General features: G+C 34.0%; 1 protein-coding gene across 6 annotated transcripts in view; it reads left to right on the forward strand.

Moving 5' to 3' along the window:
- LOC148947939 (uncharacterized) overlaps positions 1–25,259 on the forward strand; it is a 56,636-nt gene that overhangs the window by 26,207 nt on the left and 5,170 nt on the right. For 5 of the 6 annotated variants that reach the window (XM_089095593.1, XM_089095594.1, XM_089095597.1 and 2 more), the window contains one exon: positions 21,248–21,418. The exons of the other annotated variant lie outside the window; for it this stretch is intronic. In XM_089095593.1, coding sequence (XP_088951719.1) covers positions 21,248–21,418 — 171 coding nt within the window. The remainder of the gene's footprint in view (positions 1–21,247; positions 21,419–25,259) is intronic. 6 annotated transcript variants of the gene reach the window in all.

The following is a 25,259-nucleotide window of genomic DNA, read 5'->3' on the forward strand; positions in this document are numbered from 1 at the left end:
CTTCATCATTGACCATTATATCGATCAAAGGGGGCATGTCCTCAAATAAATCGCCGCGTACTCTCATTGTAGGCAAACTAGGAGCCAACCGCTCATCGTCTTCTATGCAAAGACGACCTGAAGGCCCCCGCCGTACCAGATCTTCTGACGTATATGAAAGTCCATCTTCAGTATAATGAACTTCCATTATATCATCATCGGTACCTTCGAAGGCTCTACTAGTACAAAGAAGGACCTCCTCACTTTCCGTGAGCTCCCACTCGCTCCATACATCCTAAAAAGATTGAGAACACTATGGTCAAAAGCTCTGTGGAAAGGTATAGTCTTCATGAATATACTGAGGGGTGTTCTATAAATGTAATTATTTGAAAAAAACTACGTTTTCTAAAGAGTTAAAGAGGCTGAGTTACAAGGTCGAACCTTAAAACGTACAGGGATTAGGAGGCACAGTTGGGGGGCTGCCGCCCCAAAACCCCCGCTTTCGCAGCCTTTAAATAAAAAAAGTTTTTTAAACTGAAAGTAAGGAGCGACATTAAATCTTAAAACGAACAGAAATTATTCCGTATATGAAAGAGGCTGTGCCCTCCTCAACGCCTCGCTCTTTACGCTAAAGTTTTTATTGTTTAAAAAAAGAGTTGTGAGAAAGTCAAACTTTAGCGTATAGAGCGAGGCGTTGAGGAGGGCACAGCCTCTTTCATATACGGAATAATTTCTGTTCGTTTTAAGATTTAATGTCGCTCCTTACTTTCAGTTTAAAAAACTTTTTTTTATTTAAAGGCTGCGAAAGCGGGGGTTTGGGGGCGGCAGCCCCAACTGTGCCTCCTAATCCCTGTACGTTTTAAGGTTCGACCTTGTAACTCAGCCTCTTTAACTCTGTAGAAAACGTAGTTTTTTTTCAAATAATTTCTGCACATTTTGTACAGTTTATTACTTATTATTGCTCCTTGTAACTCAGCCTCTTTAACTCTTTAGAAAACGTAATTTTTTTCAAATAATTTAAAAAAGAAACTGGGTTTCTTTTTAAAGTTTGAATTCAGTATTAAAAAAAATTGCTCTAATTGTGAATCAAACTCGGGTTTTCCGCCTGAAAGTCCGGAGTGTAAGCGCTAGACTATACAGACACAACAGTAATTGTTTTTTAGTATATCGAAGCTATTTTCGACGCAAGCAAATTCCCAAAAAACTTGATATTTGGTTTTTGGAAAAAAGGGAAGGAGTGATCAGATTGAGCTGAAATTTCGAGGATAAGCTTCCAGGCCCCAGGAAAGATTATCGTCTAAATTTCAGCCCGATCAGACAACGTTAAAGGGGGGTTGTGGTAGGAAAAATTAACATGGGCTAATATAGGAAAAGAAGGTTTTTCGTAAATATAAATTCGGTGGATAATTTTTTCGGTCTGAAAATATCAAAAGGACCTAACAGGTCGAATTCTGCTTCAAATGAGTCCTCATTCAACCGGATCCGTTGCCAACTGTGGCCTGTAGGCGTGGCTAAGAAAAAAAAAAGAAAGGAACTTTAAGTGGCTATATTTGGTTTTTTTGAAAACAGGGAAGGAGTAATCGGATTGAGCTGAAATTTCGAAGATAAGCTTCCGGGCCCTAGGAAAGCTTAACTTCTAAATTTCAAACCTATCGGACAACGTTAAAGGGGGGCTGTGGTGGGAGGGTCCAAACTTCCGGCCCAGTTTACCCCATGAAGATAAAGTCGGAGGAGGATGAAATTTTGCAAGTTTCTTAGTTTGAGCTTGGGCTACAAAATGCGATTACCGCCGTCTCTCTGCGACCTCTAGGACCTGAAATCGCTTAACATTGTGGTGGGTCGCCTCTTTATAGAGGCACAAGTGTGCCTCCTTGATAATCAGGGTTACCCATTATTTTTCATTTTATCTATAATTTTGTATGTCTAAAATTCATCAATTAGCCAGATGGGTTTTTTTTTTATCATATTTTACATACGGAGCGAGATTTAATGTCATTGATAGAAGCATGTATGAGATTTAATGTCTGTGATAAAACCAGGAAAAAAACCTTTCCATGAACTATGTTTTTTTCAAAGAAAAGTAAAGAGCTACTACATTAAATCGAAGATGAGCAGAAATAAAGTTAAATAATTCTTCAAACGTAAACTTATGTCCAATGCCATACTAGTTAAAGTGACAAAAAAACTTTTTCCCACAAGAGAACACTTTTCGAGTAAAAGTAAAGAGCTACCAGACTAAATCAAAGATATGATGAAATAATAACGAACAATTGTTCAAACTTCTTAAATTTTCTGTAAAGTTAGACAAGTTCATCATATTTTACATATTTTTGGATGGAAAACACACTGAAAAGACATATTATTGAACTCACATCAAACTTTGGCGGGATTGCATTTGAAGAACCTTCCATTATTTTCTATCTTGTCATTATTTCAGTCTATACTGCCTTTTAAACCTTTTCAAAGCCCTAAATATACTAACCTAACGGTTATTTATTTACGAAATCGTGCAAACTGTTGATTTTTTTCGAAAATCAGTCAAATTTTCTCGGACACCTAACTTTGATGGGTAGGACTAAACTTGATGAAACTTATATATTTGAAATCAGCATTATAATTTGATTCATTTGATGTATCTATTGCTGTCAAAATTCCGTTTCCTAGAGTTACGGATACCTTTGAGCTGGGTCGCTCCTTACTTACACTTCGTTACCACGAAATGTTTTATTAATTAAAAACTTTCCATAAAATAAGTTTTTCAAAGAAAAGTAAAGAGCTACTACATTAAATTGAAGATGAGAAGAAATAAAGTTAAACAATTCTTCAAACGTAAACTTATATCCAATGTCATACTAGTTAAAGTGACAAAAAACTTTTTCTCACAAGAGGACACTTTTCGACTAAAAGTAAAGAGCTACCAGACTACATCAAAGATATGATGAAATAATAATGAATAATTCTTCAAAATTAAATTTGCTGTAAAGTTAGAAAAGTTCATCGTATTTTACATATTTTTGGATGGAAAACACAATGAAAAGACATATTATTTGAACTCATATCAAACCTTGACGAGATTGCATTTGAAGAACTTTCCATTATTTTCTATCTTGTCCTTATTTCAGTCTATACTGACTTTTAAACCTTTTCTAAGCCCTAAATATACTAACCTAACGGTTATTTATTTGCGAAATCGTGCAAACTGTTGTTATTTTTCAAAAATCAGTCAAATTTTCTCGGACACCTAACTTTGATGGGTAGGACTAAACTTGATGAAACTTGTATATTTGAAATCAGCATTATAATTTGATTCATTTGATGTATCTCTTGGTATCAAAATTCCGTTTCCTAGAGTTATGGATACCTTTGAGCTGGGTCGCTCCTTACTTACACTTCGTTACCACGAAATGTTTTATTAATTAAAAAACTTTCCATAAAATAAGATTTTCAAAGAAAAGTAAAGAGCTACTACATTAAATCGAAGATGTGCCGAAATAAAGTTAAATCATTCTTCAAACGTAAACTTATATCCATTGTCATACTAGTTAAAGTGACAAAAAACTTTTTCCCACAAGAGGACACTTTTCGAGTAAAAGTAAAGAGCTACCAGACTAAATCAAAGATATGATGAAATAATAACGAATAATTGTTCAAACTTCTTAAATTTTCTGTAAAGTTAGAAAAGTTCATCATATTTTACATATTTTTGGATGGAAAACACACTGAAAAGACATATTATTGAACTCACATCAAACTTTGGTGGGATTGCATTTGAAGAACCTTCCATTATTTTCTATCTTGTCCTTATTTCAGTCTATACTGACTTTTAAACCTTTTCAAAGCCCTAAATATACTAACCTAACGGTTATTTATTTACGAAATCGTGCGAACTGTTGATTTTAGAACAATAATTACCTTTCTATATATCAATTAACACTCACTAGAATTGCCACTTTTCACTCACGAAGAATGGTTTCAAAACAATACTTCTTACATTATATAGACTAATTGTGTCAAACGAGACATCTTCAATGCAGATTAATTAATTGCTACGTTCGATTTTCTTTTGGACATAGGAAAGCATCAATGAGGGTGAGAATTTCTGTAAAACTATCAAAGATTGATCAACTCTGTGATTTCTCACTTCTTGTGTAATCAGAAAGAAAAAAGAAGAAAAATTGATAAAAGATATTTTGAAATATGCCCCAAAATCAGAGTTATTACAACTTAAATGACGCGAGGGGAGGGGGAATCAGGTTTAAGAATATCCTGGATACATCATTTTATATTTTCTAAGTACTCACAGAAGGAGTCGTCACAGAAACATTGAAAAGGACTCATTTGATTGAGAATTAAAGTGACTAGCACCCAATTCACAGGAGGGGACATGAAAATTTCTAGGAACGTATTTTCAACATATTTAAGTATTTACCTACGTACGCAGCGTGAAAATTTATAGGAACGTATTTTCAACATATTTAAATATTTACCTACGTACGCATCACTTAGGTTAGATTAGATTAGGTTAGAGACAGAGAAAAAGTTAGGTGTATGGTTAGGCTAGGTTAGATTATGTTAGGTTAGGTTAATTTAGGTTAGACTAGATTAGCCTACGTACGCGCTATTTACCTACGTATGCAGTGTGAAAATTTATAGGAACGTATTTTCAACATATTTAAATATTTACCTACGTAGGCATCACTTAGGTTAGATTAGATTAGGTTAGAGACAGAGAAAAAGTTAGGTGTATGGTTAGGCTAGGTTAGATTATGTTAGGTTAGGTTAAAAAATCAACAGTTTGCACGATTTCGTAAATAAATAACCGTTAGGTTAGTATATTTAGGGCTTTGAAAAGGTTTAAAAGTCAGTATAGACTGAAATAAGGACAAGATAGAAAATAATGGAAGGTTCTTCAAATGCAATCCCGTCAAAGTTTGATGTGAGTTCAATAATATGTCTTTTCAGTGTGTTTTCCATCCAAAAATATGTAAAATATGATGAACTTGTCTAACTTTACAGAAAATTTAAGTTTGAACAATTATTCATTATTATTTCATCATATCTTTGATTTAGTCTGGTAGCTCTTTACTTTTACTCGAAAAGTGTTCTCTTGTGGGAAAAAGTTTTTTTCCCACAAGAGAAAATATAAAATATGATGAACTTGTCTAACTTTTTTCCAAAAACCAAATATCAAGTTTTTTGGGAATTTGCTTGCGTCGAAAATAGCTTACATATACTAAAAAACAATTACTGTTGTGTCTGTATAGTCTAGCGGTTATACTCCAGACTTTCAGGCGGAAAACCTGAGTTCGATTCACCATCAGAACAATTTTTTTAATACTGAATTCAAACTTTAAAAAGAAACCCAGTTTCTTTTTTAAATTATTTGAAAAAAATTACGTTTTCTAAAGAGTTAAAGAGGCTGAGTTACAAGGAGCAATAATAAGTAATAAACTGTACAAAAACGTGCAGAAATTATTTGAAAAAAACAACGTTTTCTACAGAGTTAAAGAGGCTGAGTTACAAGGTCGAACCTTAAAACGTACAGGGATTAGGAGGCACAGTTGGGGGCTGCCGCCCCAGAACCCCCCGCTTTCGCAGCCTTTAAATAAAAAAAAGTTTTTTGAACTGAAAGTAAGGAGCGACGTTAAATCTTAAAACGAACAGAAATTATTCCGTATATGAAAGAGGCTGTGCCCTCCTCAACGCCTCGCTCTTTACGCTAAAGTTTGACTTTCTCACAACTCTTTTTTTAAACAATAAAAACTTTAGCGTAAAGAGCGAGGCGTTGAGGAGGGCACAGCCTCTTTCATATACGGAATAATTTAAAAATATGTAAAATATGATGAACTTGTCTAACTTTACAGAAAATTTAAGAAGTTTGAACAATTATTCGTTATTATTTCATCATATCTTTGATTTAGTCTGGTAGCTCTTTACTTTTACTCGAAAAGTGTCCTCTTGTGGGAAAAAGTTTTTTTTGTCACTTTAACTAGTATGACATTGGACATAAGTTTACGTTTGAAGAATTATTTAACTTTATTTCTGCTCATCTTCGATTTAATGTAGTAGCTCTTTACTTTTCTTTGAAAATCTTATTTTATGGAAAGTTTTTTAATTAATAAAACATTTCGTGGTAACGAAGTGTAAGTAAGGAGCGATCCAGCTCAAAGGTATCCGTAACTCTAGGAAACGGAATTTTGAAACCAATAGATACATCAAATGAATCAAATTATAGTTTGAAAAATTATTCGTTATTATTTCATCATATCTTTGATTTAGTCTGGTAGCTCTTTACTTTTACTCGAAAAGTGTCCTCTTGTGGGAAAAAGTTTTTTTTGTCACTTTAACTAGTATGACATTGGATATAAGTTTACGTTTGAAGAATTATTTAACTTTATTTCTGCTCATCTTCGATTTAATGTAGTAGCTCTTTACCTTTCCTTGAAAAACTTATTTTATGGAAAGTTTTTAATTAATAAAACATTTCGTGGTAATGAAGTGTAAGTAAGGAGCGACCCAGCTCAAAGGTATCCATAACTCTAGGAAACGGAATTTTGACAGCAATAGATACATCAAATGAATCAAATTATAATGTTGATTTCAAATATATAAGTTTCATCAAGTTTAGTCCTACCCATCAAAGTTAGGTGTCCGAGAAAATTTGACTGATTTTCGAAAAAATCAACAGTTTGCACGATTTCGTAAATAAATAACCGTTAGGTTAGTATATTTAGGGCTTTGAAAAGGTTTAAAAGTCAGTATAGACTGAAATAAGGACAAGATAGAAAATAATGGAAGGTTCTTCAAATGCAATCCCGCCAAAGTTTGATGTGAGTTCAATAATATGTCTTTTCAGTGTGTTTTCCATCCAAAAATATGTAAAATACGATGAACTTGTCTAACTTTACAGAAAATTTAAGAAGTTTGAACAATTGTTCGCTATTATTTCATCATATCGTTGATTTAGTCTGGTAGCTCTTTACTTTTACTCGAAAAGTGTCCTCTTGTGGGAAAAAGTTTTTTGTCACTTTAACTAGTATGACATTGGACATAAGTTTAGGTTTGAAGAATTATTTAACTTTATTTCTGCTCATCTTCGATTTAATGTAGTAGCTCTTTACTTTTCCTTAAAAATCTTATTTTGTGGAAAGTTTTTTTAATTAATAAAACATTTCGTGGTAACGAAGTGTAAGTAAGGAGCGATCCAGCTCAAAGGTATCCAAAACTCTAGAAAACGGAATTTTGACAGCAAGAGATACATCAAATGAATCAAATTATAATGTTGATTTCAAATATACAAGTTTCATCAAGTTTAGTCCTACCCATCAAAGTTAGGTGTCCGAGAAAATTTGACTGATTTTTGAAAAAAATCAACAGTTTGCTCGATTTCGCAAATAAATAACAGTTAGGTCAGTATATTTAGGGCTTTGAAAAGGTTTAAAAGTCAGTATAGACTGAAATAAGGACAAGATAAAAATAATGGAAGGTTCTTCAAATGCAATCCCGCCAAGGTTTGATGTGAGTTCAATAATATGTCTTTTCAGTGTGTTTTCCATCCAAAAATATGTAAAATATGATGAAGTTGTCTAACTTTACAGAAAATTTAAGAAGTTTGAACAATTATTCGTTATTATTTCATCATATCTTTGATTTAGTTTGGTAGCTCTTTACTTTTACTCGAAAAGTGTCCTCTTGTGGGAAAAAGTTTTTTTTGTCACTTTAACTAGTATGACATTGAACATAAGTTTACGTTTGAAGAATTATTTAACTTTATTTCTGCTCATCTTCGATATAATGCAGTAGCTCTTTACTTTTCCTTAAAAATCTTATTTTATTTAAAGTTTTTTAATTAATAAAACATTTCGTGGTAATGAAGTGTAAGTAATGAGCGACCCAGCTCAAAGGTATCCGTAACTCTAGGAAACGGAATTTTGATAGCAAGAGATACATCAAATGAATCAAATTATAATGCTGATTTCAAATATATAAGTTTCATCAAGTTTAGTCCTACCCATCAAAGTTAGGTGTCCGAGAAAATTTGACTGATTTTCGAAAAATATCAACAGTTTGCTCGATTTCGCAAATAAATAACCGTTAGGTCAGTATATTTAGGGCTTTGAAAAGCTTTAAAAGTCAGTATAGACTGAAATAAGGACAAGATAAAAATAAGGGAAGGTTCTTCAAATGCAATCCCACCAAAGTTTGATGTGAGTTCAATAATATGTCTTTTCAGTGTGTTTTCCATCCAAAAATATGTAAAATACGATGAAGTTTTCTAACTTTACAGAAAATTTAAGAAGTTTGAACAATTATTCGTTATTATTTCATCATATCTTTGATTTAGTCTGGTAGCTCTTTACTTTTACTCGAAAAGTGTCCTCTTGTGGGAAAAAGTTTCTTGTCACTTTAACTAGTATGACATTGGACATAAGTTTACGTTTGAAGAATTATTTAACTTTATTTCTGCTCATCTTCGATTTAATGTAGTAGCTCTTTACTTTTCATTGAAAAACTTATGTTATGGAAAGTTTTTTAATTAATAAAACATTTCGTGGTAACGAAGTGTAAGTAAGGAGCGACCCAGCTCAAAGGTATCCATAACTCTAGGAAACGGAATTTTGACACCAATAGATACATCAAATGAATCAAATTATAATGCTGATTTCAAATATATAAGTTTCATCAAGTTTAGTCCTACCCATCAAAGTTAGGTGTCCGAGAAAATTTGACTGATTTTCGAAAAAAATCAACAGTTTGCACGATTTCGTAAATAAATAACCGTTAGGTTAGTATATTTAGGGCTTTGAAAAGGTTTAAAAGTCAGTATAGACTGAAATAAGGACAAGATAGAAAATAATGGAAAGTTCTTCAAATGCAATCCCGCCAAAGTTTGATGTGAGTTCAATAATATGTCTTTTCAGTGTGTTTTCCATCCAAAAATATGTAAAATATGATGAACTTGTCTAACTTTACAGAAAATTTAAGAAGTTTGAACAATTATTCGTTATTATTTCATCATATCTTTGATTTAGTCTGGTAGCTCTTTACTTTTACTCGAAAAGTGTCCTCTTGTGGGAAAAAGTTTTTTTGTCACTTTAACTAGTATGACATTGGACATAAGTTTACGTTTGAAGAATTATTTAACTTTATTTCTGTTCATCTTCGATTTAATGTAGTAGCTCTTTACTTTTTTTGAAAAAAACATAGTTCTTGGAAAGGTTTTTTTTTTTCCTGGTTTTATAACAGAAATTAAATATAATAAATGCTTCTATCAATGACATTAAACCTCGCTCCGTATGTAAAAAATAATAAAAAAAAACCTCATCTGGCTAATTGATGAATTTTAGACATACAAAATTATAGATAAAATGAAAAATAATGGGTAACCCTGATTATTACATTTATAGAACACCCCTCAGTATATTCATGAAGACTATACCTTTCCACAGAGCTTTTGACCATAGTGTTCTCAATCTTTTTAGGATGTATGGAGCGAGTGGGAGCTCACGGAAAGTGAGGAGGTCCTTCTTTGTACTAGTAGAGCCTTCGAAGGTACCGATGATGATATAATGGAAGTTCATTATACTGAAGATGGACTTTCATATACGTCAGAAGATCTGGTACGGCGGGGGCCTTCAGGTCGTCTTTGCATAGAAGACGATGAGCGGTTGGCTCCTAGTTTGCCTACAATGAGAGTACGCGGCGATTTATTTGAGGACATGCCCCCTTTGATCGATATAATGGTCAATGATGAAGAAGATGAGGTTCAATTACTTGAACCGGAGGTTGAATGTATACCACCTCCTCTGGTGAATATAGTGATAGTAGAAAATAATGCTGATGATGATGATGTTCAAGTAATTGAGCCTGACATCATATATTTAAAGAGTATTATAAATTGATTTAACGAATAAATAAAGGATTAGAATAATGATTTTATTTAAATAGCATGGACAAAAAATTAAATGTTGATTTCTTAAGAAAAAAAATTACACAGCTAACTTCTACAAAATTTTTTTATCTTTGATAGAAAACTTGGCTGTGGACTGAGAACACTCTAAGGGGTGATCTAATCAATCTGAACTATTCATGTACAGCAGTCTGCAGGTATTCTTACTCTATGCATATCGAGTATGAGAAAATTAAAATAGCAGAAACAAATTTATTGTATGATTATGGTATAAAACTTATCAAGCATATCAAAATGGCATTTATAGTAAAAAGGTATATGAGAACACTTCCACCATGGTTTCCGTTGTTTAAAATCCGTTTCGTAGAATGACCTCTTATGTTGTCTCTTGAAGGGCCACTTTTTCTCTTCTCTTGGAGCATAATCATCATAATAATCCGAGTTATATCTTGCACTACACACATTTTTCTTTGGGTTTTCACTTCTGTCTTTTACGCTATAGAAAAAGCCCTCTTTTACCAGTCTTTTCTTTTGATCTTCCTTTTCTATCATATCAATCCTTCTTTTATCTGAGCTTACTTGCAATCGGTCTAAATTTCTCTCCATTTCGCAAATAATTTTTCTTCTCGTTTCCTCCAGATTCTTCTCATCTGTCTCTGCCTCTATGCTGTCTAAACATTCAGTAGGTTCATGTGAATACTCAAAATCATGAAAATGTCCTTTACAAATAGAACAGTTGCAATAAAAGGATATTTCTAACTCAACTTGTTCACTCATGTTATTACTCTGCTAACTAAAAACTTAGTGAATTCTATTCACAGACTGATAAAAATATAGCAAAAATCCCGTTCTTTATATTCCCATTGTCGCTAATATGTAAGAAACCCTCTGATTGGTTGAGAAGGGGGATGTAACAGTCTCGCTGATTGGCTGAGAAGGAAACAAGTGATCTAACTGTTTCCGGGAAAGTCATAACATTTGCCTGAGAGCAACAATAACAAATACTATTTCTGGATCAAAACATTTGCATCGGGGCAACAACAAGAAGGAAGTGTCATTGACCTGCCCCCATTAGACTCAATAATCCATGAACGGGACAAAGTTTCTTTTTTTCAAATTCTCACTGACAAAATCCGAGAAAAACATCAAATAAATCGAACAACACACATAACCATCAATGAAAACAACCATAAATGTGATAAAATTCCTGGTTTTTCAAGTGAGAAAAATCCTGTTTTTTCATTCTCAGTGAGAAAACCATAAACCACGTGGTTCGTACCGGGCTGGTACCCCCCATTCTACTAACTATGTCCTTTAGGATGAATTGATCCCCCGAAGTCCCTGGGGGGTGGGCTTAAAGTAATTGGATTTACCAAATTTTAAATTATAGTATTGGTTATTAGAAGTACCTCGACATTTTTTCGTCGGATTTTTTTCGGTTAGAAGGAAATGGAGTGAGTCGGGGTTTGTGTTGAGAGATCTTTCTACGGAGGAAATTTTTAGGCGAGAAGAGGTACTACTGTAAAGGAGGTGCCAGACTTGCCAGCATTATTTAAAAAAATCAGAAATTAAATATAAAATCAGAAATTAATTATAAAAAAAACAAGTTTTCCAACTGAAAATAAGGAGTAACATCAAAACTTAAAACGAACAGAAAATATTACGTGTATGATTGGGTTAACCCCCTATTCAATACCTCGCTCTTTAAGCCAAAGATATTTTAGTACTTTCATAAGAGCTAATTATTCTAAGTAAGGCCTTTGTGATTATGGGTCATTTTTAAAGAATTGGAACAAAATTCGAACTTTAGCTTAAAGAGCGAGGTATTGACTAGGGGGCGAGCCCCCTAATATATGTATTAAAAATATATGAACATAGAAGTTCGTTATGTAAGTTAATTCATAAGCTACGCATATTTATTACTAATAAAAACGTTCGTAAATAAAATTAAACAAGTTTCGAGAAAGCCATTTAACCAAATAAAAGTAAAATTAATAAGCAAATTTTGTTTTAATTATTCATGTACGGTAAGCCAAAATCAAAACTTGTATTAATTCAAAAACGTTCAAATATTAAATAAAAAACAAGTTTTTTTTAACTGAAAGTAAGGAACGACGTTAAAACTTAAAACGAACAGAAATTATTCCGTATATGAAAGGGGCTGTCCCCTCCTCAACGCCTCGTTCTTTACGCTAAAGTTTGACATACTCACAACTCTTATTTTTTTTTTAAATAAAAAACTTTAGCGTAAAGAGCGAGGCGTTGAGGAGGGGACAGCCCCTTTCATATACGGAATAATTTTTGTTCGTTTTAAGTTTTAACGTCGTTCCTTACTTTCAGTTAAAAAAACTTTGTTTTTGTATTTAATCATCTATTAGAGACCTGACATATGAATATACATACACCTTATCAATTAGGTGTTGTTGCATTTTGATCTTATAAAGTAAATCGGAATTTTGAAAATGTGCCTATTTTTATTTTTCGGAGTTTCTAACACAAATTAATTTCTATTGGGTTCTGTTTTTATCTAGAATATTAACGAACAGATTCCCATATAAACCTTGATTATGAAAAAAAAAATAATAAATTCCTGTATGGTATAAAGATACCATGTTTAAAGTCGGCTAGCATAGTAGCAATGTTACTTGGCAGTTTTCATGGCCAAGTGAAATTTGTTGACAGATTTTGTCTGAAAATACCATTTTTACACATAGAAATACTTTTTGCTCAAAGAAAAGCAGTCAAAACGCAAGTTCTGCTGCTATAGTGTTGACTGGTTTTGGAATTGTGTTGAATTCTGCTATTGGCAGATTCGGAATTTTCTCTATACATGGTATAAAGTTTTGTATTAAAAGTTCTAAATAATACTAATGAGATATCATCATATCACTTAAAACTACTGAATGATAATTTTATTCTCAGTTGTAACTGGAAATTTGATTTATGTTTGTATTGGGTTTCATTTATTTATTGATACTGATTTGTGGTAGTTGTATTCTTGGTAGATCATTTGATTCTATTTTTGTTCATTTTGGTTTAATGGAGTTCTTTACTTTTTTTAAGCTTATTTTGTTGCAAAAGTTTTTTTATTTAATAATATAATAAACCTTCTTTCCTACTTCCAATTTCCAGAAAACAAAAATACCATAAAAGCGATGTGACACAAATCACATTACGATTAGATAAAAGCTTCTTGTTCCAAGAATTCAATTCTAAAGTTTAAGGCTGGGCGATATTAAATATCAAAATTGATGTGTCTATATACATTGGACCAAAAATCAGTATTGAATATCGAAACGTAAATATTGATGTAGGAAATCATACTTGGAAATTTCTGTTTATTTCAAGCTTTTTAAGCCTCCTACCAGTGAACATCCAACAGAAAAATTACAACATACGACAATTGCCCGTTAATATCTAGTGTAAGTTATAAGTTATGTTATAAGTGTGTGTTATAAGTCTCGGGGGGGGGGGCGGTTGCTCCCCTTCCCCCCGAGACTCTTGGGGGCGTCCACCCGCCAATAGTCTCGGGCAAGGGAGTGACCCAAAAATTTGAAAAATTAAAATTTGCTCAGAATGTGGGGCTGAGCTTAGGCAATGAATATATACTATTTGGAAGATGAAGATGGCTATAAACGATTGTTTGCTTGTTACTCCCAGCAAATTAATGCTACTGTGTCAATTCTAAATTCTTGGTAAATCTTCCTAAGACCATAGGCAGGCGTGCCTTGTTTCCCTCTCATTCGAGGCAATCTAATGGTCCTATATCAATTTTAAATTCTTGGTCAACCTGCCTGTCACTCTAGGCAGGCGTACCTGTACACAAGTACTTATCCAATAAGAGAGTCATACTTGCTCCCACCATTTACCCGTGCCATTTAAACATTTTTGCCTCTCAATTACTTGGACTATCCGTCTTGGCTTTTTTTCTACAATTAGCCATTTCTTGATGCACACTGCTGTAAAATACTTGATACCTGTAGAACCTTAGTCTGTTATGTCCAAAATCATGTAAACACTTTGCTGCTTATGGCTGTGAATATTGTTGCTTTTATTATGATACTGCCAACAGAGTGAAATAATTGCCTAAAAGCTTCATACCATCATTCTTGATTTGTCAAAAGTTTTAAGTGAATATATAAATCCAGTTTGAGTAGCTTTTTACTTTGGTGAGACTCACAATATTTTCAATTATCCTTCTATCCAATAATTTGTTCAATTATCAACTATCCAATAATTTGAGGGTTCCAAAGTGTTTTTTCACTGCAGGGCAATATTTTTCAAAGTAAAAAAGAGTATAAAAGAAGCTAAAATCTTTTAATTTCTTCTGGTAAAGTTTAGCTTTGTTTGCTTTGTAAAGCCCCACATGCTTCACCTTAGATGCATGGAGAAAATTCCTGTTTTTTACTCTGTGGTCTCATCCCATGGCTATGCATGGAGGCTTTTCTAACCTTCTAGACTTATCTACCTTACTTCTTAAAGTCCAACTTTTTTTGCTTAGGCCTGATTGATAAATATGACATTTATGGGAATTGGCGCATATTTTTTTGCTGTTAACTAAAAAAGATGGTTTAGCCAGTTTTTGGACCAGAGCCCAGAGAGTGTGAGTTGAAGTTGAGTTTTATTTTTTATGTTAGAGAGGACTATCTCAGTTTTTACAGCCAAGCCTTCATTACATCAAGCCGTGATTCTGATTTCGACTGTAAAGTTCCGTTCTAGAATGCAAGCTAGAGTTAACCTCTAGCAAGTCGGGATATCAGGGAGTTCCCCTGCTGCAACAAAATCAACTTTTGAACCGAGATAGATTGTTTCTACGCTTACAAATAGTGCTTTATGAAGGGATCGATTGATACATTATCGGTTTTGCCGTACAAAAATATTTTGCATGCTATACACTGTCTAAAAAATTTCTAGGGGTTACCAGTGTTGCAGTACACCTTTTCTAGAATCTGGTTCAAATTTTAAGAAAAGGGAGGAAATTATAAGCAACAATTGGCTTTTATGCCTTGATCATCTTTGCCATGAGGGTGTTAGAACATGGTCGTCTTTTTGGTTAATGGTGTAGAAACTTCTTGGGATTAGTTTACGTCTTATTTAATCAAAATAATTACGACTGCTACTAACATTTCGCTGTAGTACCAAGCCGTCTGAGGCCGACACAGCTGCGTGCGATCCTTCGATACCCTAGTTTATTTAAAACTTTACTTGTTGTCCTCTTCCAAGAAATTTCGATTTCCTATAGACATACCTTACGACCTTTTCCAACTCCATTTGGGGACGACCTATTTTTCGTTTGAACCTAGATGAATAGTTGAAAAGATCGATCTTTAGTAGCCTGTTATCCTTCATTTGCAAAACGTTCCCGATGATCAAAAGAATTGGGAAATAGTTTATATGATACTATAGAAATGTCAGTCTGTTAAAACCACTGTATATAGATATAACACAGTACAATTATTCCCTATCTCAACCATTATACAAGCCCGGACCGAGATGCAAGTGCTTCGGAGAACATTAAACAACTATAAACAGAAGCGACATTCGATTTTGTTCACGGGTAAACAAGTCAGATTTCTCTTGAATGCGAAACTTGGCTTCAACATTGTACACTAGCAAGCTAATGACAGGTTAAATGGGAGGAGCTGTTTGTACACGCCGAGGATGTAGTGCCAAAAATCACTGACCTATCATCTTACTGTTATATTATTTATATACAGTGGTTAAAACTAAGAAACTAGAAACAAATACTGGGTCAAACAATGGAATTGTTTTATATAGAGAATGACTGGTCTTCAGGTCAGCAGATATACAATGCAAACTCAAGGATTGGGAATTTATTGTGTATCATAATATGCGTATCTACTGAGACAATTTAGAGATTCGAAAGCAACATTTGGCTGTTAGACATTGATAATCTTTGCCAGTGAGGAGCATGCAGCCTGTCCTAGTTTTGTGCCTATTATTGGTTTCTGATGTTTATTTTATGCTAAGACAAATGTTTTTCTATTCTTCCTTTGTTTCTGATACTTTTGAAGGTATAAAGAATTGTCATCATGTCGTTACTTAGTCAGCCAGTGCATTGATTTGCTTACAGATTCCAGCTGGCGTTGATTGTCAGAGTCACTTTCCTCCTCTAGCAACTCAAATGCTTGTCTTGCTGCATCCAGAAGTATCCTTTCCGTTTTCGTTGTGGCTGAAATTCTATCTGGCATATGCATATAAAAATGCACAAGAATGACGTACTTTTTCAATTACTCTACCAAAGAGTAGCTATTGCAATATGATTCTAATCCTTGAGTTTAGATTCATAGTGCTCATTAGGCTCTATAAGATGGTACTACAATTTTGAATTTATAATGATCCCAACAATTAAAAAGACTAACGTTCAACTGGCTACGAAGTACCTTATATGTATCTTTAAATCCCCTCCCTTTTTTTTACTAATATTATCTTTGGGTTTAAGGGTTGGTATACCTTTTATTGACTTCCAATTGTTTTAGAGGATGCAATAATTTTGATTCCATGTTTGCCGTGGAGAGGCGTGTCTGTGAAAGAATAGTTTGATAGAGGATGATCAGTTTCAAGAATGATGTCTTAGAAACCTAGCAAATTTCTTTTTTCTTTTATTTTACCTTTTTTTTCGGCTTCTCAGCTGTATTTGGCCTTAATGGGGAAAGTTTTAGAGCGTACTACTGTACTATATCTAGTGCAAAAGTTTGAAATATAGAATTCAGTCGATTCAGTGGTGAATGTAACTACTCTTGTTGTAAGGGTCATGCAGTATTTTTCACTGTGAATGGCATCGTGTGTGCTGCTATACCTCATCACAACCATTCTTCTCAAGTTTATAAATGCAAGGACATGAGCTTTCCAAGCCTAAATTGACAGCAAAGCAATTTAGTCCTTTTTTAAAACCTGTCTAGCTGGCCTGGGTAAGCTGGCTCCTGAGACTGAAATAGTAGGGCTTAAACGTGGTAGATGTAAGAGCATTTTTTTTTTACTATGAGCCTCAAGCGTATTTGGTTTGCAATAGTATCCATGGTTTGGCTTTTGGTAATCATCATCATTCGTCTCTAGATTTTTGTCTTCAGATGTTGCTGTTTTTTGTAAGATATCCTAATTCTTGTTATGCACTTGACAAGACTAGTCGTCCAAGACTAACCCATGACAAGACTTGGATAGGCGTCCTCGCCAAATGGATGGCGCGTTAGACTTGAAATCTTTTATCCGATGGGCGAGGGTTGATTCCTGGTGTCGCCAGCAGTGAGACGAGCTTGTCTCACTGCCAGAACGAGCTTGTCTCACTGCCAGATATCTGTATATATTTAGTGTCATTATGTAAGATTGAATAATAAATAAATGAACCTGAGCCAGTTATCACTGGGGTCAGTGGCGTGACTCTGTAAGCTCAGCCAGAGTTGACCCAGCTCTAATTGGGTATCTAGAGAAATCTGGGGAAAGTAAACAGGAAGGATATGTGAAAACACAGGTTGGCTGGCCCCTATCCTCCCGTTGCACTTCCTGGCTGAAGGGCCTTGAGACGAAAATCAGCACCGACGGCTCGGACTTTAAGAAGTCTAGTGCTGCATCATTTACCTTTTTCTATACACATGATAAAATCCGAAATTCTCCTCTTTTATAAGTTTCTAATTCTCTTTTACTTGCTTCTGTTATGGTAGAAGAGGGGGGGGGTAAATAGGAAGTCGCAAGCCACATGAAAGTGGTTTTTGATTAATAAATCTGCTAAAAAAAACTTCCCTGTTTTAACAGGAAACAACATTTAATAAAATCTGGCAACCCTGATTTTACTTCTTTGGCTGTTTTCTTTCTGAAAAATCATAGTTCATTCTGTTGTGACTCAGTGGTCTAGGGATCTGCTGAGAACAACATCGAAGAAATCTGAACTTTTGTGTTGAACAACTAAAATTTTAGCTCTTTTGGTTGAGATCAGTAAGCTATAGATAGCTTTTTGATTCAGCAAAATTATGAACAATTAAGTAGAATTTTGTAAGACCAGAAAAGTAAGATAGCCTATTAGCAGTGAAAAATGGAATTAATCAGAAGGGTGCTTTTCTTTGCAATCTCCCCTTAAATACTGTTAGAACTGGGACAATTTGTATGACAAATAAGTTGTGTATCTTTAGTGGGGGGGGGAGTGGGGGCAAGCTCCAGTCGTACTTTCAATGGCAATTTTGATGAAGCCAGGCTGCTAAAAAATAAAGGCCTCATTTGCCGCTTTGACGTTTTTTCAGGGTTTTACGCTCTTTTAAATTAATCGAAACGTGGATTTCCTGGATAACTTAATCAGGAGACAATTTCAAATCCATCTGCAGTGCTCTGAGGTTTCCATTTGTCTATTCTTCCAAAATGAAGAAGATGCTATATTATTTTGTGTGCTACGGAATGATAAAATAGCTAGGGAACACTTTGAAAACACCTCTTCTAAAAACGTGCACGGCAATCCTTCTAAATTGGCTTATAAATAAGTGTATGATTTGACGACCGAATGTAAAACGAGGCACTCCTGTATCCCAAATAGCTCTTCCTTTTCTTTTATATTTCGATGTATCTCCTGTATTTTAATACTTCTTATAATCCTGTTAATTCCGGTCTTTATCAACAGAGCCAAGTAGGTCACGAAAGGAATAGCAACTTGAAACTCAACTCAACTTACTAATTATTACTGACAGACTAAAAATTATATAACTGAATGAAGAAATGAGTTAGTTCCTAAGTTTGATTAACTAAAAAAAAGTTTTTTTTAACTGAAAGTAAGGAGCGACATTAAAACTTAAGACGAACAGAAAGTATTCCGTATAAAAAAGGGTCTTTCCCCTCCTCAACGCCTCGCTCTTTACGCCAAAGTTTGACTCTGTCTCACAACTTTATTTTTTTAAACAAAAAAAACTTTAGCGTAAAGAGCGAGGCGTTGACTAGAGGGCGAACCCCCTCATATACGTAATAATTTCTGTTCGTTTTAAGTTTTAATGTTGCTTCTTACTTTCAGTTCTTACTTAACTGAAAGTAAGGAACGACATTAAAACTTAAAACGAACAGAAATTATTCCGTATAAAAAAGGGTCTTTCCCCTCCTCAACGCCTCGCTCTTTACGCCAAAGTTTGACTCTGTCTCACAACTTTATTTTTTTAAACAAAAAAAACTTTAGCGTAAAGAGCGAGGCATTGACTATGGGGTGACCCCCCTCATATACGTAATCATTTCTTTTCGTTTTAAACTTTAGTGGTGCTCTTTACTTACAGTTGAAAAAAACTTGTTTTTTATTTAGTTTCTGATCGTTTTTCAAATAATACCAGAAAGTCTGGTGCCCCCTTTATAGAACTTTCCCTTCCCTCACGGAAACATTCTTCATGGACAGATCATCCCCCGTAACCCTACTCTAACCCCGACCCCAAACTAGAAAAAAAATCCTCCTGAAAACGCCTGTATGCTTGCCAATAACCAACACTATATGTAAACAATGGGCAAAGTTTATAACTTGCAGCCCTTCCCCCGGGAACAGTGGGGGATTAAGTCATCCTCAAAGAAATATTAGTTAGATTTTCGACTATGCTGAACAAAATGGCTAACTCAAAATTTCGATTGGGTGACTTCGGGAAAAAATGAGCATGGGAGGGGGCCAAGTTGCCCTCAAATTTTTTGGTCACTTAAAAAGTGCACTAGAACGTTTAATTTCCATTTAAATAAGCCCTCTCACGATATTCTAGGGCCACTGGGTCAATACGATTACCCCTGGGAAAAAGAAAAAAAAAACAAATAAGCACGTATCCGTAATCTTTCTTCTGGCAAAAAAATGGAAAATTCCACATTTTTGTAGATAGGTGCTTGAAACCTCTACAGTAGGGTTCTCTGATACGCTTAATATGATGGCGTGATTTTCATTAAGGTTCTATAACTTTTAGGGGTTCTTTTCCCATTTTTTTCGAAAATAATCCAAATTGTCTCAGGCCCGTGGCCTTTGATGGGTATGACTAAACTTGACGAAACTTATATATTTGAAATCGCAATTAAAATCTGATTCTTTTGTTGTATCTATTGGTATCAAAATTCCGTTTTTTAGACTTTCGGCCACCATTGTGCCGGGTCGCTCCTTACTTACAGTTCGTTACCACGAACTGTTTGATGACTCTGACCTGATTTGAAATCAAGAAGTAGTGACTTTTTGATATTTTGATTGGACTATAAATTCAAGCCAAGGCCCAAGCTTAAATATGTCAATCATAACTTGACAAAAATCAATATCTGCCGTTATTGAAAGACGAAATAAATTGAAAAATTCCCTTGATCCCTTGAAAAAAAAATCCCTTGAAAAAAAAAAAAAAGTTGTTTATCTGTTGGTTGTGTTGATTTTCGTTGTATTAATTGTGTTGTATTAGTTGTATTAATGGATTCCAGGTGCTCTTTTTCGAAAGAAGAAGGTCCAAAACATGATTTTTATCTGTTAGTTTTTTAGATTGTAATTTATCAGTTGTATAATGCCTAATTTAAGCGTAATTTATATGCTCTGTGCAAAATGTAATAGATCTGTTTGTTTTAGTTGATTCTCTGGATGAACATCTTTTTTTGCTGGTGTGGATATTGTGTTATTTTCTATGCTGTGTTTCTGTGTTATTTTTGGTTTTATTTATGTTATATTTTGTTATGCTTTTCTGTTTCCTTTTTCCTCTTTTGTTTAATTCATTTATTATTACTCCGTTTGCAATTTGCCAAAAACGGGAAATAAATTTATTAAAATTTATTTATTCATTCAATTCTGAAGCATGTTAAAGTAATCCGGATAGTCCGATCTGAATTTAGTAATTATATTTTCATGAAGCTAAAAATTTAGCTAAGTTTCCTCTAAAACCTCTTCTTTTCTACAAGTTGGTATAAAAATATGCTAGCCGTCTCAGTATTTTTTTATTTTATCTTACTCCCCACGTTTTTGCCATTGTAAGTTTCTAGGGGATCACGTAAGATCAACAAATGCAATGAACGTTAAAAGAGTCAAACACTTAAATATGCTAAAATATTCTTACAATTGAAACTGAGAAGCACCTTTCAAAAGCTGTTTTATCACTCAAGCCTAACATCTTCAAAATGCAGCATACTTGGACTGTGGGCTTTCTTTTGAAGTAATCTGTTATTAAAGACAAAGTTTTAGAAAAAGAACAAAGTTAGTTTGTCTGTGGGCTATTGCGGGAATCAACACGCAATTTCCTGAAGATGAAGCTGATGAAAAAAATCTTGAAGTTGTTGATTCTCAAAAGAAACAGCTGACTTGGTCTTTCTTGGAAGCTTTCAGAGTTTTCAAAGAAGTAGCAGACTTGCGTCAATCAGCAGAATTTAGTTTTCTTTCAGAACTTGAGGATTCAGTTCAAAATGATAATGTGGAGGTAACTGAAAGCCCCCGTCTTATCTTACCTCCTTTACAAGAAGACAATATACTGGTTATTTTTCCTGCAATATGTACCCAGCTTGGATCTGCTTCTGACCCTTATAATCAGGACTCAAGAACTGGCAGTAATGAAGGTATGTTTCTAACTATTCAAGTGTTTTTCTTAGATATTTGATCTTTGCAGTGAGCCATATCGTGACTTGTATGAATTACGGTGTATATTCTTAGATCAAGTATTATTAAATTTCTCCATTGAAATTTGAATACTTTGTAAGATAACACTGAGCTACACATGACGTTTGATAAAAAAAGAAGAAAAAATGACAGTTGTTAAGAAATCTTATAAATGGAGGTGGTTTTCGGCCAGTTGAAGAAACAGCTAAGAAAGCAGAGAAATTTTAGCAAAAATTTCCGGCAAGCCGTCCTCAGCCGTCCACACAAAAAAAAAACCAGCTGCAATTAAACACTAACGCTTTAAAGTGAACTCTATGGAGACATAGCCAGAACTAAAATTAAAAAAAGACAAAAAAAAAGTTTTTACCATTTACTGTGGAAGCTAAAGTTGCCTCGTCAAAATTAACTTAGCGATCTGGATGTTCAAAAGTGTTTTTTAGACTTTTTGCTTTTAGACTTTAAAGATTTATTTGGAGAAAATTTTGTGTTCGTGTAGTCTTTCTCCCAGCCGTTGGTTAGTTTTGCCAATGTAAAAGTTCGTTCAGGTCTCTGTAAATGCCACTGCCAAGTATAGGATCACTTTTATCTTCCCCAGAATTAAAAAACTGCTTACATCTTTAGTTCGTTTTTTAGGGAGACGGAAAGATTATCTATCTTTAGAAATTTTCAAGCTTGTCACCAAGTTTAGAGGTAGACAATGCGGTAAAACTGAAGTTTTTATTTTCACTTGCAGATTAGAACAAAGCACAGGGGCATAAGCTTCCCCCCACAGAAAAAATACCTCCTGAAAACGTCTGTAGGCTATACTTCCCAAAAACCAATACCATTGAAAATAATGGACAAAGTTCGTAACTTGCAGCCCTTCCTCCAGGGACTGTGGGATTAAAGTCATCCTCAAAGACATAATTATTAGATTTTTGACTATGCTGAACAAAATGGCTATCTCAAAATTTTTATCGGTTGACTTTGGGAAGTGAATGAACGTGGGAGGGGGCCTAGTTGCCCTCCAAATTTTTGGGTCACTTAGAAAGGACACTAGAACTTTTAATTTCGATTCAAATGAGCCCTCTCGCGATATTCTAGGACCACTGGATTGATACGACCTTTTTTAATCTTTTATTTATAAATTCATTTATTTTTTAATGGAATAACGATTATAGAATAAAATATTTTCACTTTAATTTAGTTCAGACATTACTTGATTGTGTTAATAGATTTTAAGAACTTGATCGACTAAAGAGAATACCGTGCTTCTTTTCAGAAGAAGGGGGATTCGCCAAGAAATGCAAATAACGATCCGAGACGGAAAGATTGTCTATCTTTAAATATTTTAAAGCTTATCACCAAGTTTAGAGATAGACAATATCGTAAAATCGTAAATTTTTTATTTTCGCCTACAGATTTTGACCTAAGAATGGGAGGTATGCCCATTATTTCCTTGTTTTACCTTTTTAAATCTTTTATTTATGATTTAATTTATAAAGTTCATCGAATAACCATTATAGAATAGAATTTCTGCACTATAATTTAGTTCAGAGACTACTTGGTTGTGTTAGCAGACTTTAAGGATTCGATCGACTAAAGAGATAACCGTGGTTCGTGATCGTGAACCGTGAACTCGTGGTTCGTGAACCGTGATCGAATAAAGAGATAACCGACTAAAGAGATAATCACCCTTCAGACGAAGGGTGATTTGCCTAAAATGCGAATAACGATTATTGTTGGTGGGCTCTGTAGCTAGAAAATTCAAGATTAATAATATTTTTCATAATTAGAACATCCAAGAAAGGAAACTTCCCCGAATCGTCAACTTGGAACGTTAATTGAAGATTGAATCAAAAAGCGCCCAAAAATTGTTCAGACAATCCCTTTTTGGTCCAGAACGGACAGAGTATCATCCACAAAGGAATCAGGATGTATTTCAAGGTAAAACTGTCTAAGGTAGATTTTTTAATTGAATCCATGAAGAAACTTGCCAAATAGGGAGATTAAACGGATCCTATCTGTAAACTCATAATTGGAAAACTGATCTATCCCTGAAACTGCAGTACGAAGAATATTTGTTTCAGAGGTGAGCATGGGTCAATATAGTTTCAGTTTTAAAGTCTTATAATCTGACCAATCAGAGAAAGTTCTATTATTTTTTTTGCTAGACTTGTCCACATTCATTGACGTTGCAGGAGATGCACATACACACTGTGTCTAAACTGGCTAAAATAGTTTTTCTGGTTATACTTTGATTTTTGAACTTTTCAAGAAGGTGGACTTATTTTTATGTAATATTTATGTGTCTCTTAAAGGGGCTGAAAAAATTGTAAGAATAACTTTCCTTGTTTTGTAGCTGGGGTTGTAAAAATTTAAAGCAGAGCAACCTTTGGGTTATGCTTTTCTGTACTACTGAGAGGCAATTAGGTTGTTATCTTTTAAAGTTTTCAGTTCCTTTTTCAATTAATGCGTGTTTTCACCTTTGGGGTCAGTTTTATTTCTTTGTAGGTGGTTTTATCGAAAGGGCAAATTTTTTTTTTCATTATCTATTGTGTCCTTAATAACAGCTATGTTTTCTTTGTCCGCTTTTGTGACCATTGTACTTTTCTTTTCGAACTTCAGTTTCTCCTATTGATTGAATTATCCTATTGATTGAATTATCAGTTTATCCTATTGATTTCTCCTATTGATTTCAGTTTCTCCTATTGATCGAATTAAAATATACAAAAAAGGCTTAAAAGCGAAGACACTCCTTGCGATTTCATCTGTTAGTAGATTTTGGTTTTCAACATCCCTATTGGAGCCAAAAATAGCTTACTCCGCACTAATAATCATTTCTGAGACATTTACACGCGGCTGGGACATGCAAAATGTGTTCCTTTTAACAAAATATTAGCTCCTAGGATGTAAAAATGTTTGATGGTAGATTTTCAAGGGCGGACCAGGACAAAATCTAGGAACATATTTTCTTGATTTTAGACTTTTTTTAATACTAATTCAGAATAAAAAATCTGAAATTTCTCTTTGTTTATTGGAAATCGCGTCTAAAAGACTTCTGTGAAATATTAAGAATTTAGTTACAATCCAAACTGGATAAACTGATGAAGAAAGCACATCAAATCAGAGAGTTTATTACTAAGGATATATCTTTTGTATCTATGCTCTTTTAAAATATGTGTTAAAGTTTTAGAATGTATTTTCTGGATAAGAAGGTTTAAGAGTGCGTGCCTAAGTGTAGATGAATCGCAAAGCAAAGACACAATTCGCTCCCTTTTGCAATCTTATAGAAAATAACATAGACAAATGAGATTTACTAAGATGCAAATAAGACTTCAGATAAGACTCTAAAGCATAACACTTCAGACATGACTGCTATGTCTGAAATGACCCTTGTTCCCCTCTACATCAGTTGCCCTTGTACTTTAGGTCCAGGAACAAATTTTACTTCAAATTATGAGTCTTAATGAGTCCTTTTATCTCGCTTCTTGAAAGTTTTCACACGTTTTTTTTCTGTTTTGGACACTGTTTCCTTGAAGAATCCATTCTGGTCCTGATTTTGTAATGATGTTTTGTCCGTTTGGGACCATTGGTGTGATTCCCTGAACGGATTTTGTACACTCAGAAATACTTCTGATTTGGATCTTTTATTCATGATAGAGTTGAAGTGTTCAGGGACCTTTCTTTCTTGGATGTTTGTATTCTAAAAAAGGTGCTCCTAATCTTAAATGTTCTATCTATTGAAAACCCACCCACCATCATAATTTTTTTGCATTTCTTATCAAAGCATCATTCTTCTGAAAAAAGAGACATGGTTAT

Source organism: Artemia sp. Qi Xiang Cuo, chromosome 10, assembly GCF_049724085.1.
Source record: "Artemia sp. Qi Xiang Cuo chromosome 10, ASM4972408v1, whole genome shotgun sequence".
In the NCBI taxonomy this organism is placed as follows: Eukaryota; Metazoa; Arthropoda; class Branchiopoda; order Anostraca; family Artemiidae; genus Artemia; species Artemia sp. Qi Xiang Cuo.